Genomic DNA, 13,597 nt, shown 5'->3' with positions numbered 1-13,597 from the left:
GCAGAATATTTGTTTAGATAAGAACATTATCTGTGAGCAAGCACAGCCTGAGCTGCTGAAAGTACTAACCCGTCATCGACTTGGCCTGTTCCTGGATCAGCCGGTTCAGTTCCTCCTTCTCCGTCTTCAGTGACATGTTCTGTTCTTTAAGCCCCGAGAGCAACTGCAGACAGCAATGGAAACTGCAGGTTACAATGAGCACCTGCCTGTAAATCTCAAGGCTCCAAGACAAGAACCTTCTGACGGGTCAGACCACGGCTTCTTTCAGGACTGCGGTGAGCCAAACAGCCGTGGTCCTACCATCGGTGATACCTCAGCTATGAATCCCCAAGTCCACCGACACCCATCATAAAATGCTCTGACTGTAAAACAACAGTTCCCCATCACCCAAGAATATCCTCCGAGAAAGGGTCCAGAAAATTTTTGACAGCATACGGTTACCTAGGGGTTCATTTTGTAACATCATGCATAGGTTAGCAGGCAAATATGCACATAAAGTTACGCCAAAAATGATCCCAGCAAAACTCTGTGCACACAGTTGCATCTGCTATTTTGGGGGTGTAATTTTGCCGAGATAATTTACGCACGGACTCCGCCCTCCTCTCTCCTACGCACATAAAAGTACATGTTCGCAGTGTGCATGCACATAATTTTACACGTGTATCAGTCGTGCAGTTTACTGAAGGTCCATTTCTACATTTCTGCTTTACCTACAGAAGACCCTTTGACAAGTACCCTTCTCAGGGGAAAAATATTTCGAGGCTTTAGTCAGGAGGTATATGGATAAAACTGGGGGTTAGCATGGCTGAATCCGGCTAAATGGATTTTCAAGTCAGCTAAAAGTGTGAAAGTATTTCTACAACGCATGCACCTTCAGTCATAGGAATAAGAGTGGTGCTCCCCAGGAATTAACTTGACTGGGGAAGAAAACTACTTGCACACACTGAAGTTTCAAAACTACACACGAAACCAATTCGAGTACTTTACAACTTGTACAAGTACATTTTATCCCCACAACCACTTGATCATCAAATGCAACCTGTGGGAGTAATTTTCAAAAGGATTTACACACTCATAACTGGGTTTTTACACACATAAATATACTTTACCCATCTAAGTGGGCTTTTGAAAATTGCTACAATCCATGCCATTGAATTGTCAATAGATTTTACCCACGTTGAGTGCACTTATATATATTTATTTATTTATTTATTTTTTGTTTTTTTATACCGATCTTCCTACATTAGATGCAAATCAAACCGGTTTACAAAGAACAAAAACTTGCCATAAGGCCTTACATGGAACAATAAACATATAAACATATGTAAATAGCTTTTGAAAATTGCTACAATAGTATGTTACATTTACATGTGTAACTCCTTTGAAAATTCACCTGCAAGTGCGTAATGGAGAAATTACTTACCTGATAATTTCATTTTCCTTAGTGTACACAGATAGACTCAGGACTAATGGGATTATGCTCTCCTGCCAGCAGATGGAGACAGAGTCAGATTTCAAAGCTGACGTCATCCTAAATATACCCCTGCAGTAACCTCAGCCCATGAGTATTCTCTTCAAAAGCCACTGTGGACAAACTATTGAAAAAAACTTGATTAAAAATGGATAACCGTATCTGTACTCAACTAAACAAACATTGAACCCCAGTAAGATTACAGATGCCCTGATCTAGGGACTTGATTACGGCTTATCCGTAATCTCTTGGAATCGATATATACTCCACAGTTGAATCTTTGGCACCGTTCTTGGGCAGCCATGGGCAGGATGATGAGTCCATCTCTCTACACTGAGGAAAACTAAATTATCAGGTAAGTAATTTCTCCATTTCCTAACGTGTAGCCAGATGAACTCAGGACCAATGGGATGTACAAAAGCTGCACACTTCTTGGGTGAGAACGTCCAGCCGACAGAACCTGGAGAAGGTATGAAGGTGGACCACATCGTCGCTTGGCAGATGTCAACAGGAGACAGCAGTCTAGCTTCTGCTCATGAGACCACCTGAGCCCTAATGGAATGAGTTTCCTCACAGTGCTGACATAAGCAAGAATCCAGGTCAGAGTGTTCAGTCCTAATATGATAAGCAGCACAGTGAGAAAGGTGCTTATGTTTCTTTGCTGCCGGAACCATTGGTGACGTTAACTGTGTGTTCAGTTGGCTCGTGCTTAAAATTTTACGTGCACAAATTTTGGATGCCTACGAGGGCCACAGTGAGACACACACACAGCCCGTGCGCCAGGCTTTATTTGAATTCTGTGCCCAGTAAGTTGTGCGCGTATGTATGTGTGTGATGTTATGTGCACAGTGCGTGTGCGGCATTATGCGTGCAGAGCAGACATGCACTGCACGTACCAGTGCTCTATGGAGGGCGATACAGCATGCACAAAGATGCGCATGCAAGATGGTGCTGCCGCGGCCTACCATGTGGCGTGCCGACCAAGCCTAAAATGGGGCCTAGCCTACTAGGAGGCTGCTCAACCCGCTCAGAAGCCCACTTCCCCTAACCCCAATGGGACTGGGAACAACGTTGGTACGGCGCGCTGAGCAAGGAGACCGGAGGAAGTTTTACCGAAACTCCTCCAAAACGTCTCTGAATCAGGAGGCTGAATACAGAGATAGTCTTGGGCTGCGGGGAGAGAGGACTTTGGCCGTCACCGCTGTGCTCGGCTTCCTGCACCTCCTGCCTTTCAGCTGCTTAAGCAGCAAAGTCCACGCTGGGAACCGGCTACCGGACCAAGGCACACCTCTGAGGGATCTTGCAAATCAACTCAGGAATTCTCAACTGGGGAAGGAACCTTTAGGTATCACCGCAGGAGAGCGGGGCTCAATTTTCTCTCCAATTTAAAAGTAGAGTTTCTTCTTCCAAAAAGTACAGCAATCCCCAAAGGGAAAGCATGTCCAGATCTGCTGGAGACGGAAAAATACTGAAGGACTGAGGTCACTGCAGGGGTGTATCTAGGGTGACGTCAGTTTTGAAATCTGACTCTGTCTCCATCTGCTGGCAGAGAAGCATAACCCCATTGGATCCTGAGTCCATCTGGCTACACGCTAGGAAAATGGGCTTTTGAAAATTTCTATGAAACATGCTATATTTACACATTTATTTATTTAGTCTGTTTTATATACTGATGTTCGGCTTTTTGGACCTTTACAACGGTTTACAATTGTATAAAAATAAAAGAACATGCACTACAGAATACAAACAACATAATTTAAATAAAATTGACTTATAAACTATAGAAATTACAATTAAATACTGAATAAAATACTAATAAAAATAGCTCACTGAAAAACTTAAAACTATTAAAAAACACATTAAACTAAATAAACTCGAAATAAAATATAAATCACTGGCTTAAGTCAATACTATATGCTTGGTATCCTTGTGAAAATTACCCCCATGCGAGTAGTCAGGCGGTTTATTGAAAATGTACCCTAAAATGGCTAAAACAGGGGTCCCCAAATTAAGGCCCATGGGCCGGACGCAGCCCACCAAACTTTCTCTGCCTGCAGCTGGAACAGCCCATAGACAGGATTAACTTTTTTTGCTTTTTGGGTTCATTTGCAGAGGGGGCAGCAGCACAACCACTGCTATTAATTGCATCAGTAGCATGGGATCTTCTTAGTGTTTGGGTAATTGCCAAGTTCTTGTGGCCTGGTTTTGGCCTCTGCTGGAAACAGGATGCTGGGCCTGATGGACCCTTGGTCTGACCCAGCATGGCAATTTCTTATGTTCTTAACCATTTCTCCAGTGTTGGTGAGGAAAGTTTTGGGCGGGCAGCGACTTAGCTGGTTAAATAGGGGTAAATATTCAAAACTTCTGCTTTTGTTTGGTTGACTTGAAAAGTTACTTGGACAAAACCTTTGAATATGGAACTCAGTGAGTTAAATACCCGAGTTAGCACTGAAACGCACGTTTAAAAAAACATTAACAAATTCACATCATCAACAATACCGTGGATTCTTTTCAATTAACATAGACTCTGGCATTCAAATTTCAATGAGCCGATTAATAAGCATAATCATGCCAAGCAGCTCATTTAAATGCAACGCGTTTAGCGACACAGGTGGCTTTCATCCAGAATTTGCAAAACAGACACGCACAGGTCCGCTTCGAAAATCAGCGGGTACGTGCAAACCCTTGCACAGCACGCTTACACATGGCCTGGGAGCAGGCGGAAATGGTCACACATACATTTACATGCATGCTTTCAATTTTAGAAAGCACGCGCAGAACTGGATTTCCCCACGCAGCTCCGCCCTTGGGAATGCCTCTTTCAAGAACCCATAAAAGTACGCGTAAGATTGCTTCTGTGTATACTTTTAGGTGTACAACCCCCAGGATAATTCTCAAACCGCCTATGCACGTGTGTAAAATGGCGTTTTACACACATAGATACTTTGGAAAGTTCACTCCTTAACGAGCAAGTTAGCAATACTTTTAAAATGCAATTCACTAAAGGCTTTAAGCCCTTTGTGAACTATGCATTAGCTGTGCTAAGTGCAGTACAACCACATGTATTTAACACATTTTGATAAATAGGCTCCTATAAGAGCACAACCCAACCATGAAAAGCATTTTCAGTTGACTCCCTGAGCTGACCAAGCCAAGATGCTCCCTTTTAGGATTACCTATGCTAGCTGATTTGATTTTGCAACAGGTCACAATCTGAACCTGGTGGAACAAACAAGCGAGGCAACCTCTGCCAGCATCCGCTATCGATTTCCTCAAACAGAAAAATCTGCCAAATATCTCACGGAGCTGGCCTACTGTCAGCAGCCCTGGCTGAAGGACCCACCAGGTCTGTCTCCTTCCGGTAGGTGCTGGCATGCTCCTCAATGGCTTCCTTCTCGCACAGCGTGTCTTTCAGCTCCTTGCGGAGCTTGGTGATTTCCTCCTGCAGACTGAGGCTGCGGTTGGTGGCATTCCTCGCATCCTCCTCACATGTGCGAAGACGCACAACATCACTGCGCAGTTTCTCGGTCTCCATGTTGTAGGTGGTCTCCAGGCTCGTCAGCCTCTCCAGCAACGACTTCCCCTCTTTGTTCTACAGGAAATAAAACAAAAAGATGATGGCGAGATGGGGAGCCACACGGTACGTCTGCAAGCAGACTGCTGGACTGAAATTCAGATTACAGAACAGGCAGCTAATTATTCCAACGGAAGGGGTGGGGGGAGGGCTCTGGGGGGGTCAAGTATTGCAACTAAATGGAGTTTTTAAAATATACTTATTTTGTTTACCGATTGGATCTGCTCTCTCTTTAAGATGGCAACTGCTCATATTTCTTACACAATAATCTGAAATCTGATGAGAAAATAGCTAGCAGGGGGAGAGAACTAGCAACATCCCTCCAATCTGTGCATTTTAGTTTTAACTAGATAACACCCAGTCTGTTAAAAATGTGAACAAGCATAAGGGGGGCGGAAAACCCTTCTTAATTGCATCATAACATGAGGCCCCATCCTTTTAAAGTGCCCTCCCCCCCCCCCCCCCAATTAGCAACTCTTCATTTTCAACTCTAAAATGAAAAGGGGGATGTTGGGATCAGATTTTAAGCTCCAATTATATATTTCTGTACGATTTTTTTATTATTATTATTTCACAGCTCCCTAGGGGCAATCCTTTTGACAAATGATGTCCTCTGGGGGTTCCTACATCACAAGCAGGGATTATTGGCATGAAATGCAGGGGGAGTATCCTTCCGGGCCAACTGGAAGAGCTCTTGATAAATCTTTGCCTTCTTAACTTGCCCACTTCTTAAAGACATGGGTTATACCGAGGCTGTGGGAGCTGGAGGGGATTTTTCAAGCAATAAAAGGCAAGGGTAACCAAAATAAATATGCTGAGAAAAAGGAAACAACTTCCATTGTATCTGTTTTCTCATCTCGACTAATCTACTCTTCTCAAAGGAAAATTCCTCTTCCAGGGCTGAAGGAATCCATATTTTAGAAATAAGTCAGAACATTGACCAAAATAAGCAATTCTCCATGTCCACCTACAACACAGTTTAATGTCCTCAGGATGGCGTGTCGCTGGGAAAAAGACGTTCCCATGGTCACTTACTATGCTGGGATGGACATTCCCCGATGGCCATTACCTGCTCGTCGATTTTGCGCTGGAGCTGCATGATCTTGTTTTCCATGCCAATGTTGAGTTTCTTGTACCGCTCCACTGAGCGCGCCTCGATCTTCAGTATTTTCAGTTCCCTCTTTGCCATCATGCGCCGGTAGCAGCACTGAAGGTAGACGATGGCACTCCATGTCCTCTTGTAGGACAGACGTGCCATCCAACCACGCACGTGTTTCTGAAGGATTGTGGCCTTGTGCTCCCGAAGCATCTGCAAAGAGAAAGCAAGAGGACAAAAACATTCACCCAAAGTACAGACTTCGCTACTTAATACCCGCAATCGGACAAAAGTAAAATGCACAAGGCCTCTGATCTGTATTTGGTGGTGAATAAATATTTTATTGACCTGCTATTGGTGGCATAATTTTTTTTAGCTTTGAGGATAATCCAGGATTTCCTTTGAGTGCTTCTGATCTACACTGATGAAGAACAATCGTTCTCATATTGTTGTCATGCATCTTTGCTATTTATTGCTTTGGGATGCAAAATGAGTTTTATTGGTTTAGGGGGTAATTATCAAACTGCCTGCATAAGAAAGTTTTCAGAGCAGACTTATGTGCATAAGTCCACAATAAAAATTACCCAATTAAGTTACACCTGCTAAAAAGTGCACACGGATTTTTCCAGAAAATCAGGGCATGTAATTTTAAAATCCCAAAGTATGTTACATAGAAATGACAGCAGAAGAAGACCAAACAGCCCATCCAGTCTGCCCAGCAAGCTTCGCACTTTTTTTTCTCTCATACTTATCTGTTACTCTTGGCTCCTAGTAACCTTTTGGTTCTATTTCCCTTCCATCCCCACCATTAATGCAAAGAGCAGTGTTGGAGCTGCATCTAAGTGAAATATCTAGCTTGATTAGTTAGGGGTAGGTCAATCTAAATTGCTCTGCTCTGACCAGATAAACTTACATAAGAACAAGTCACACGGGTGGCATACTGGATGGGCAATTTTATAAAAGGTCATTACATTTATAAAAGGTGATTTCTTTTTTGTTTCAAATGTTAATGTTTTGTTTAACCTAGTGCTATGACGATGGAATATAAATCTTGCAAATTAAACTATATTATAGCAGAGCTCCCAAACCAACCAGTTTCTGAAGGAAGACTTTGGACTACTACTTAATCAGAATAGATATTTTCAAACGGTTTCACTCATGTCTCTCGGTAAAACTAAAAAGGGAATGTTCTTGTGCCTTCGGCCCTACCCCCTATCATCGATAGGAGGTCCTAGAGTGATGCATCCTGCAGAACCCCTCCCAGGTTTTGCCAGTCACTGCTGGGTGGGGGGGGGAGCTGCCACTCTACGAAGTGGAAACGGTGCCTCGCCTACGCATCCTGCCAGGGGAAAGCTGCAGCCGTTAGTTTTGGCTCCCAGTGGCTGCTGCATGGGATCACGGGGTAGGGTCACGGCACACCACGGCAGAATAAGCGCTGCTGCATCCACCTTCCCTCACATTTTACTGCAAACGTCACGGTTTGGAACAGGTAGAAGCGCTGGTTCTTCGTTTCCCTCACTATAGTAAACATGCCTGCTTATTGTCGTGATTCTTCTATTTATTGGTTTTAATCCTTAGTCTTCTTTCTTTGTATTTATTTATCTTTTACTAATTACTGTGGCCTTCCTCTAACTCTCCTCATGGACTCCGGCTCTTGATGGTGTGCTCTTTGACTATAACAGCTCAGGGCACAGACAAAAACTTGGCAACTACCGATTCATGAGACAGCGGTGCCGGAATTGCCTCAAATCCATAATGGGGGGGTATAAATAAGCGGGGGAGGGAGTCAGGGAAAGGGTCATCAACTTTCAAAACATTTACTTCATCTTAAAAAACTTCAAACACAGAGGGAAGAGAAGCAGGTTTGTGGATGTTCCTGCAGCAGAATGAGCGGCTTCAAAACCTTTTTTGGTTGCTTTAAGGACCACTCCCACCCCCTCTAGCTGTACTTACCGCCTGGTACCTCTTCCGGGCCGCGTAGCCACGCAGCAGCGACTGCAGAGCAATGGTAAAGGCTCGCATTCGCCGATACCGCTGGCGCACCACGTACATGCGCTGGAATTTCTGAATAACGATGGCAGCCCTGGTCCTGCGCAGAAACTGAGCCAAGCTGGCCAAAGAGATGAAGAAGCAGAAATGTAACTCGCACAAAACATGTCTTCCTGTCAAAGCAGCTAACCATTTCCTGTGCAGCAGGAAAAACGCACAATATTGGGCGCTGCCTGGATCTGCAAGCGCCCAGATCCAGGCAACACACAATATTGGCTAGATCTTGCAAACCTAAACACATTCAGGTCGATACTCTAAGGCCGCGGTAGAAAGAGTGCGGCAGTGCCTGGCGCACCCTCGTTCCCCGCACGCACAGTTCTCTTCACCTACCGCTCGATACTCTCTTCTAATTGCATGCAAATGCATGCCACGTCTGAGAAGTGTTAGGGAAGCGTTAGGCCCGCGCAACCCATTTTATGGTATAGAGCGCCTATACAGTAACCTGGGTGCTCGGGCCTAACGCTTCACGGCCACGCTGGTATCTGTCATTTCAAATGTCATTTGAAATGACAGATACCAGGAAGTCGGGATTGCCGTCCCCTCTCCCCTCCTCCCGAAGCAAAAAAAAAGTGAAAAAAAAAGTTGCGAGAGAGAGAGAGGGGAGAGGACGGCAATCCTACGCTCGGCGACTTACTTTTGCAGCCCCCCTCCGGGCATCGTGGCTTCCCCCGTGCCAGTTCCCCTTCCCCTCCTCCCGAAGCAGGGCGCGAAAAGCGCGAAGCGACTTACTTTTGCAGCCCCCTCCGGACATCGGACGACCTCTCCTGCCTCCAGCTGCTCGCGAAGGACGCCTGCACGGCCGCTGAAGACGTGACGTCACATGCCGTGACGCCAAACGTCGTGACGTCACGTCTTCAGCGGCCGTGCAGGCGTCCTTCTTCGCGAGCAGCTGGAGGCAGGAGAGGTCGTCCGATGTCCGGAAGGTGCTACAAAAGGTGAGTCGCTTCGTCGCTTTACACTGCCAGTCCCTTCTTCCCGCCTCCCGAAGCAGGGCGCGAAAAGCAGCCTTGCTCCGGGAGGAGGGAAGAAAGGACTGGCAGTGTAAAGCGGCGAAGCGACTCACCTTTTGTAGCACCTTCCGGACATCGGACGACCTCTCCTGCCTCCAGCTGCTCGCGAAGATGGACGCCTGCACGGCCGCTGAAGACGTGACGTCACATGCCTGACGCCAAACGTCGTGACGTCACGTCTTCAGCGGCCGTGCAGGCGTCCATCTTCGCGAGCAGCTGGAGGCAGGAGAGGTCGTCCGATGTCCGGAGGGGGCTGCAAAAAGTAAGTCGCTTCGCCGCTTTACACTGCCAGTCCCTTCTTCCCTCCTCCCGGAGCAAGGCTGCTTTTCGCTCCCTGCTTCGGGAGGAGGGGAGGGGGAACTGGCATGGGGGAAGCCACGATGTCCGGAAGAAGGGGGCTGCAAAAGTAAGTCGCCGAGCGTAGGATTGCCGTCCTCTCCCCTCTCTCTCGCAACTTTTTTTCACTTTTTTTTTTCTTCGGGAGGAGGGGGGGAGGACTGGGATTGCCCCGGAGGCCAGCATCCATGGACGCGGCCAGGGCAGGTGAGAGGGGGCTGGGGGAAAGCTTGCCGCCTACCCTTACCCCTGCCTCTAACGCAGGGGTAGGGGTAGGCGGTAAGTTAGCAGGTTAAACGCGGGGCAAAATGGCAGCGATAGTCGGGGCGCACGTTACAGTATCGGAGGGGAATAGCTAATTCCTTCATTATACAGCTAATTCGTTCATTTACATATCATATACATGCTGCGTGCGGAAAGGGTTATGCGTCTGTTTTAAGAAGCGCTAAGGACGCATGAAACTGGAGACTGTATCGCCTTACGGGTCCGAATTGTGTGCTCCCAGCACGTTACAGATGGGAAATCTTCAACCGCACGTTACAGTATTGACCTGTGAGTTAGCAAAGGCTCTGTGAGTACCTCCCCTGAAGGGTCTCCCGTGACCCCTGACCACCCCTGCCTGGATGCGAAGAGGGTGCCTTAGAGCAGGGCAATATGCACATCACAAACGAGCAGATGATTTTGACTAAATGAATGTGGATATATCTGATACATTGTGACGATTAATTGATACATCATAGTGATTATTTATAAGGCTACATGAAATTGAATACAAAGACAAGTATCCACTACTGCAATTTGACATCATAGAAATCTTAAACTTGATATTGTTAAGGTTTCAATCTTATAAACCGTCATATTGTGGAAATAAGACATGTTTATTTCAATTTAACATCTCAAAAGAACAATCATTGTTTTATTTGGTGGTATGAATGTGTGAGTGTGCTAGCTTAGTTTTAATTGTCTATATAGGTATATATGTGGGTATTTTCAATAAATATCATAAGTGAAATATGTTGTCTCTCCAGTTACTATATGACAGGAAGCACTGAATGAAGAGGGTTACAAGGTTTAGAGAAATGAGAGCAGGGAGGCACCCCAGCTACTGCCGTGCAGTGTACTCACCATCGAGCCTGGTACCCTCGCACGTATCTCTGGACAGTAATGGCTGCCCTTCTCGTGCGCAGGTACTTCTTCCTCAGCAGCCAGCCACGGATGGTCTTCTGGATCCGGATGCAGGCCACTCTCAGCTTGTCCGCCCGGATTTTTTCCAGATAGGCCACTTGCCCCGCCCGGAAGAAAATCTTGGTTTTGCCGAACTGGTATTTATCCTGGTCCTGTTTTTTCAGGGATTGATCACAGAATTCAGTGGCAGCAAGGCTACACAAAAGCAGAATTCAGTTAGGAAAACGCACCCAGGCTCCGTTTCTGTGCGGGACATTTAACTCTCTTTATTTCTAATTTCTGGTGCTTTAATATCACCAGCTGCTGTTGACTTCAGGTCTCAGGCAAAGCTGATTTTGGGAGGAAGGGGGGCAGGGGGAGAGTGAGTGAGAGTTATTTTTCCAGTTCTGGGCTATCTGGAATTTTTTTTTTTTAATTTAATCAAATCAGCTTTTTACCGACTGCAATTCTCTGGATTATGCTGCAAGAATCAGGCCTGTATGGTTTTTGGAAGCTCAGAAGAAAGAATGTTTATACACCCATGGGGGGACACAAAACTTGATCCAAAAAAACATGGAAAAGCAGAGACTGCAACTCCCGGGGCTTCTGAAACACCTGATTTGACTTAGAAACAGCTGAACTATAAATGTTAAAAACAAAGCTTTAAATGACAGGCTTCTGTGTAGAAAATGGTACAGAAGAAGGGGAATGTGTATTGGGCACAAGCATTCAAATGAATTACCTATCATTAAGCATCTGACCCAACAGAGCTATAAATTGGATTCATTTTTCCATTGGTAATATTGGGAGTTTGTGAACTGATTGTTTAATTTAGCTTTACCAGCACTGATAATTCTTGTCAGTTCAGCACTTTGCAATGCTCTCAGGTACACATGGTCATTTAAGAATGATAGGAACACCATCCGTGCAATACGTATAACTGCTAATTAATCAGCTAAAGGCACTGATATGTGGTGCATTAATAAGCAGTAACAGTATGAAATGCCAAAATGTTTATTACCTTTCAAGACTGCAAAATGACGACTGACGAATGGATCTAGTTCATTCTGCTGTTGACAATGGGGAGCTTCATCAGTCGGCATTCTCACACAAATGAATAAATCTCTCCTACCACACACTTCGCCATGGTCTCCACAACTCACTAGCAGGTCAATACAGTAAAGTGCGGCCGCGGTTACCCCGCTCCTAACCCGCTTTCTACCCACTTTTCGGCCGTGTTAGCCCTTCCTGCAATACACAATCCCTTTTAACCTACTCTTACCGCGTCCTTAAATCACCGGGTAACCCCTTCCGCCCGCTGCATGTATATTACATGTAAACGATCGAATTAGCTATTCCCTCCCATACAGTAACGCGCGCCCCGACTATCGCTTTTTTACCCTGCCGTTTTGCCTTGCGTTTAACCTGCTAACTTACTGCCTATCCTTACCCCTGCGTTAGAGGCAGGGGTAAGGGTAGGCGGCAAACTTTCCCCCAGCCCCCGCTCACCTGCCCTGGCCGCGTCCATGGGTGCTGGTCTCCGGGGCAGCCCCAGTCCTCTCCCCTCCTCCCGAAGCAACGAAAGTGGAAAAAAGCGAAAAAAAAAAAAAGCGGGAAAAAAAAAGTTGCAAGAGAGAGAGGGGAGAGAGGACGGGCAATCCTACGCTCGGGATTGTCAGTCCTCTCTCCCCTCCTCCCGAAGCAAGGCGCGAAAAGCAGTCTTGCTTTTCGGGAGGAGGGGAGAGAGGACTGGCAGTGAAAAGCAACGAAGCGACTTACTTTTTTTGCAGCCCCCCTCCGGAGACGGACATCGGCGACGAGGGACCGCGGCTCCCCTCCCCTGCCTCCAGCTGCCCGCGAACATAGACGCATCGCATGGGCGAAAGCGGCCCCTGTGCGTGCAATTGGGCCGCTCAAGACGTGACGTCACGTCTTGAGCGGCCCAATTGCGCAACCCATTTTACTGGGTTGCGCGTTAGGCCCGCGCAACCCAGTAAAATGGGTTGCGCGGGCCTAACGCTTCACGGACACTTCTTAGACGCAGCTTGCATTTGCAAGCTATTTACATACCGTATCGAGCGGTAGGTGAGCTGCACTGTGCGTGCGGCAACCGCGGGTGCGCCCGGCACTAACGCAGCTCTCCCTACCGCTCCTTACTGTATCGGCCCGTGGCCATTTGGCAGAAGACGGATGCTTGCTGCCAGTGCTTTTCCAGTTAAAACAGCACGAGTTTCTGAAACTTGTACAGTGAAGCCCAAGACACTTAGCAAACCGTGAACGGAAACATGTTCAGCGCCACAGGAGACACGCGGTTGCTTTAAGCAGAGAGCGGCGGGCTGCCAGCGCACCAACTGCGTAAACCACCTGAAGACAGGGGAACTGTGTCCTGCTACGCACGGCACAATTGTTTCTGTGCTGCCAGCGCGCGCTTACCGCTGACCACAGGATGGGAGGGGCATGTAAGAATTGATTTAGAGAGTAAGACTCGCCTATTCTTATCTGCCCAAAGATGTTTCTTCACTCCGCTCAAGGTTGCCAACTCATGAACGTTTCTTTGGAGGACAGTCTGCCAGATTTTTACTATCACCCTAACTTTTATCTGCAGACACACAGTGAGTGCTGCTGCAGGAGCTACTCCTGATGCCTTCACGAGAGGCTTGAGAGGTGCAGGCAGAGGGACACAGAGTGCCAGAATCGTCTGAGATGTACTGCAGCTTCGCAGACCTTGAGCCCACGGCACTAAAGACAGACGCCCCAGGCCGGCTGATGTTCCCCAGCGACAGAGGCCCTGTCATGCATGATAGTTTTATGGACACAAAGGAGGCAATAACAACAAAGGTTTTCCAGGGTAAATGCGTGTTCACCCCATATAAAAGTGTGGTTTGTATATTGGCCCC

The 13,597-nt window shown here is 46.7% G+C and overlaps 1 protein-coding gene across 11 annotated transcripts in view; it reads right to left on the bottom strand.

Annotated features, from left to right (window-relative positions):
• MYO5A (myosin VA) overlaps positions 1–13,597 on the bottom strand; it is a 226,862-nt gene that overhangs the window by 57,469 nt on the left and 155,796 nt on the right. For all 11 annotated transcript variants that reach the window (XM_029575888.1, XM_029575892.1, XM_029575893.1 and 8 more), the window contains 5 exons: positions 10,662–10,873; positions 8,095–8,251; positions 6,115–6,354; positions 4,815–5,063; positions 70–163 (listed from right to left, as the gene is read on the bottom strand). In XM_029575888.1, the coding sequence (XP_029431748.1) occupies positions 70–163; positions 4,815–5,063; positions 6,115–6,354; positions 8,095–8,251; positions 10,662–10,873 (952 nt within the window). The remainder of the gene's footprint in view (positions 1–69; positions 164–4,814; positions 5,064–6,114; positions 6,355–8,094; positions 8,252–10,661; positions 10,874–13,597) is intronic.

The sequence above is a fragment of the Rhinatrema bivittatum genome, chromosome 13 (assembly GCF_901001135.1).
Source record: "Rhinatrema bivittatum chromosome 13, aRhiBiv1.1, whole genome shotgun sequence".
NCBI classification, from domain to species: domain Eukaryota; kingdom Metazoa; phylum Chordata; class Amphibia; order Gymnophiona; family Rhinatrematidae; genus Rhinatrema; species Rhinatrema bivittatum.
Note: the sequence above shows the minus strand (reverse complement) of the source record. Positions and strands in the feature narration are given on the sequence as shown.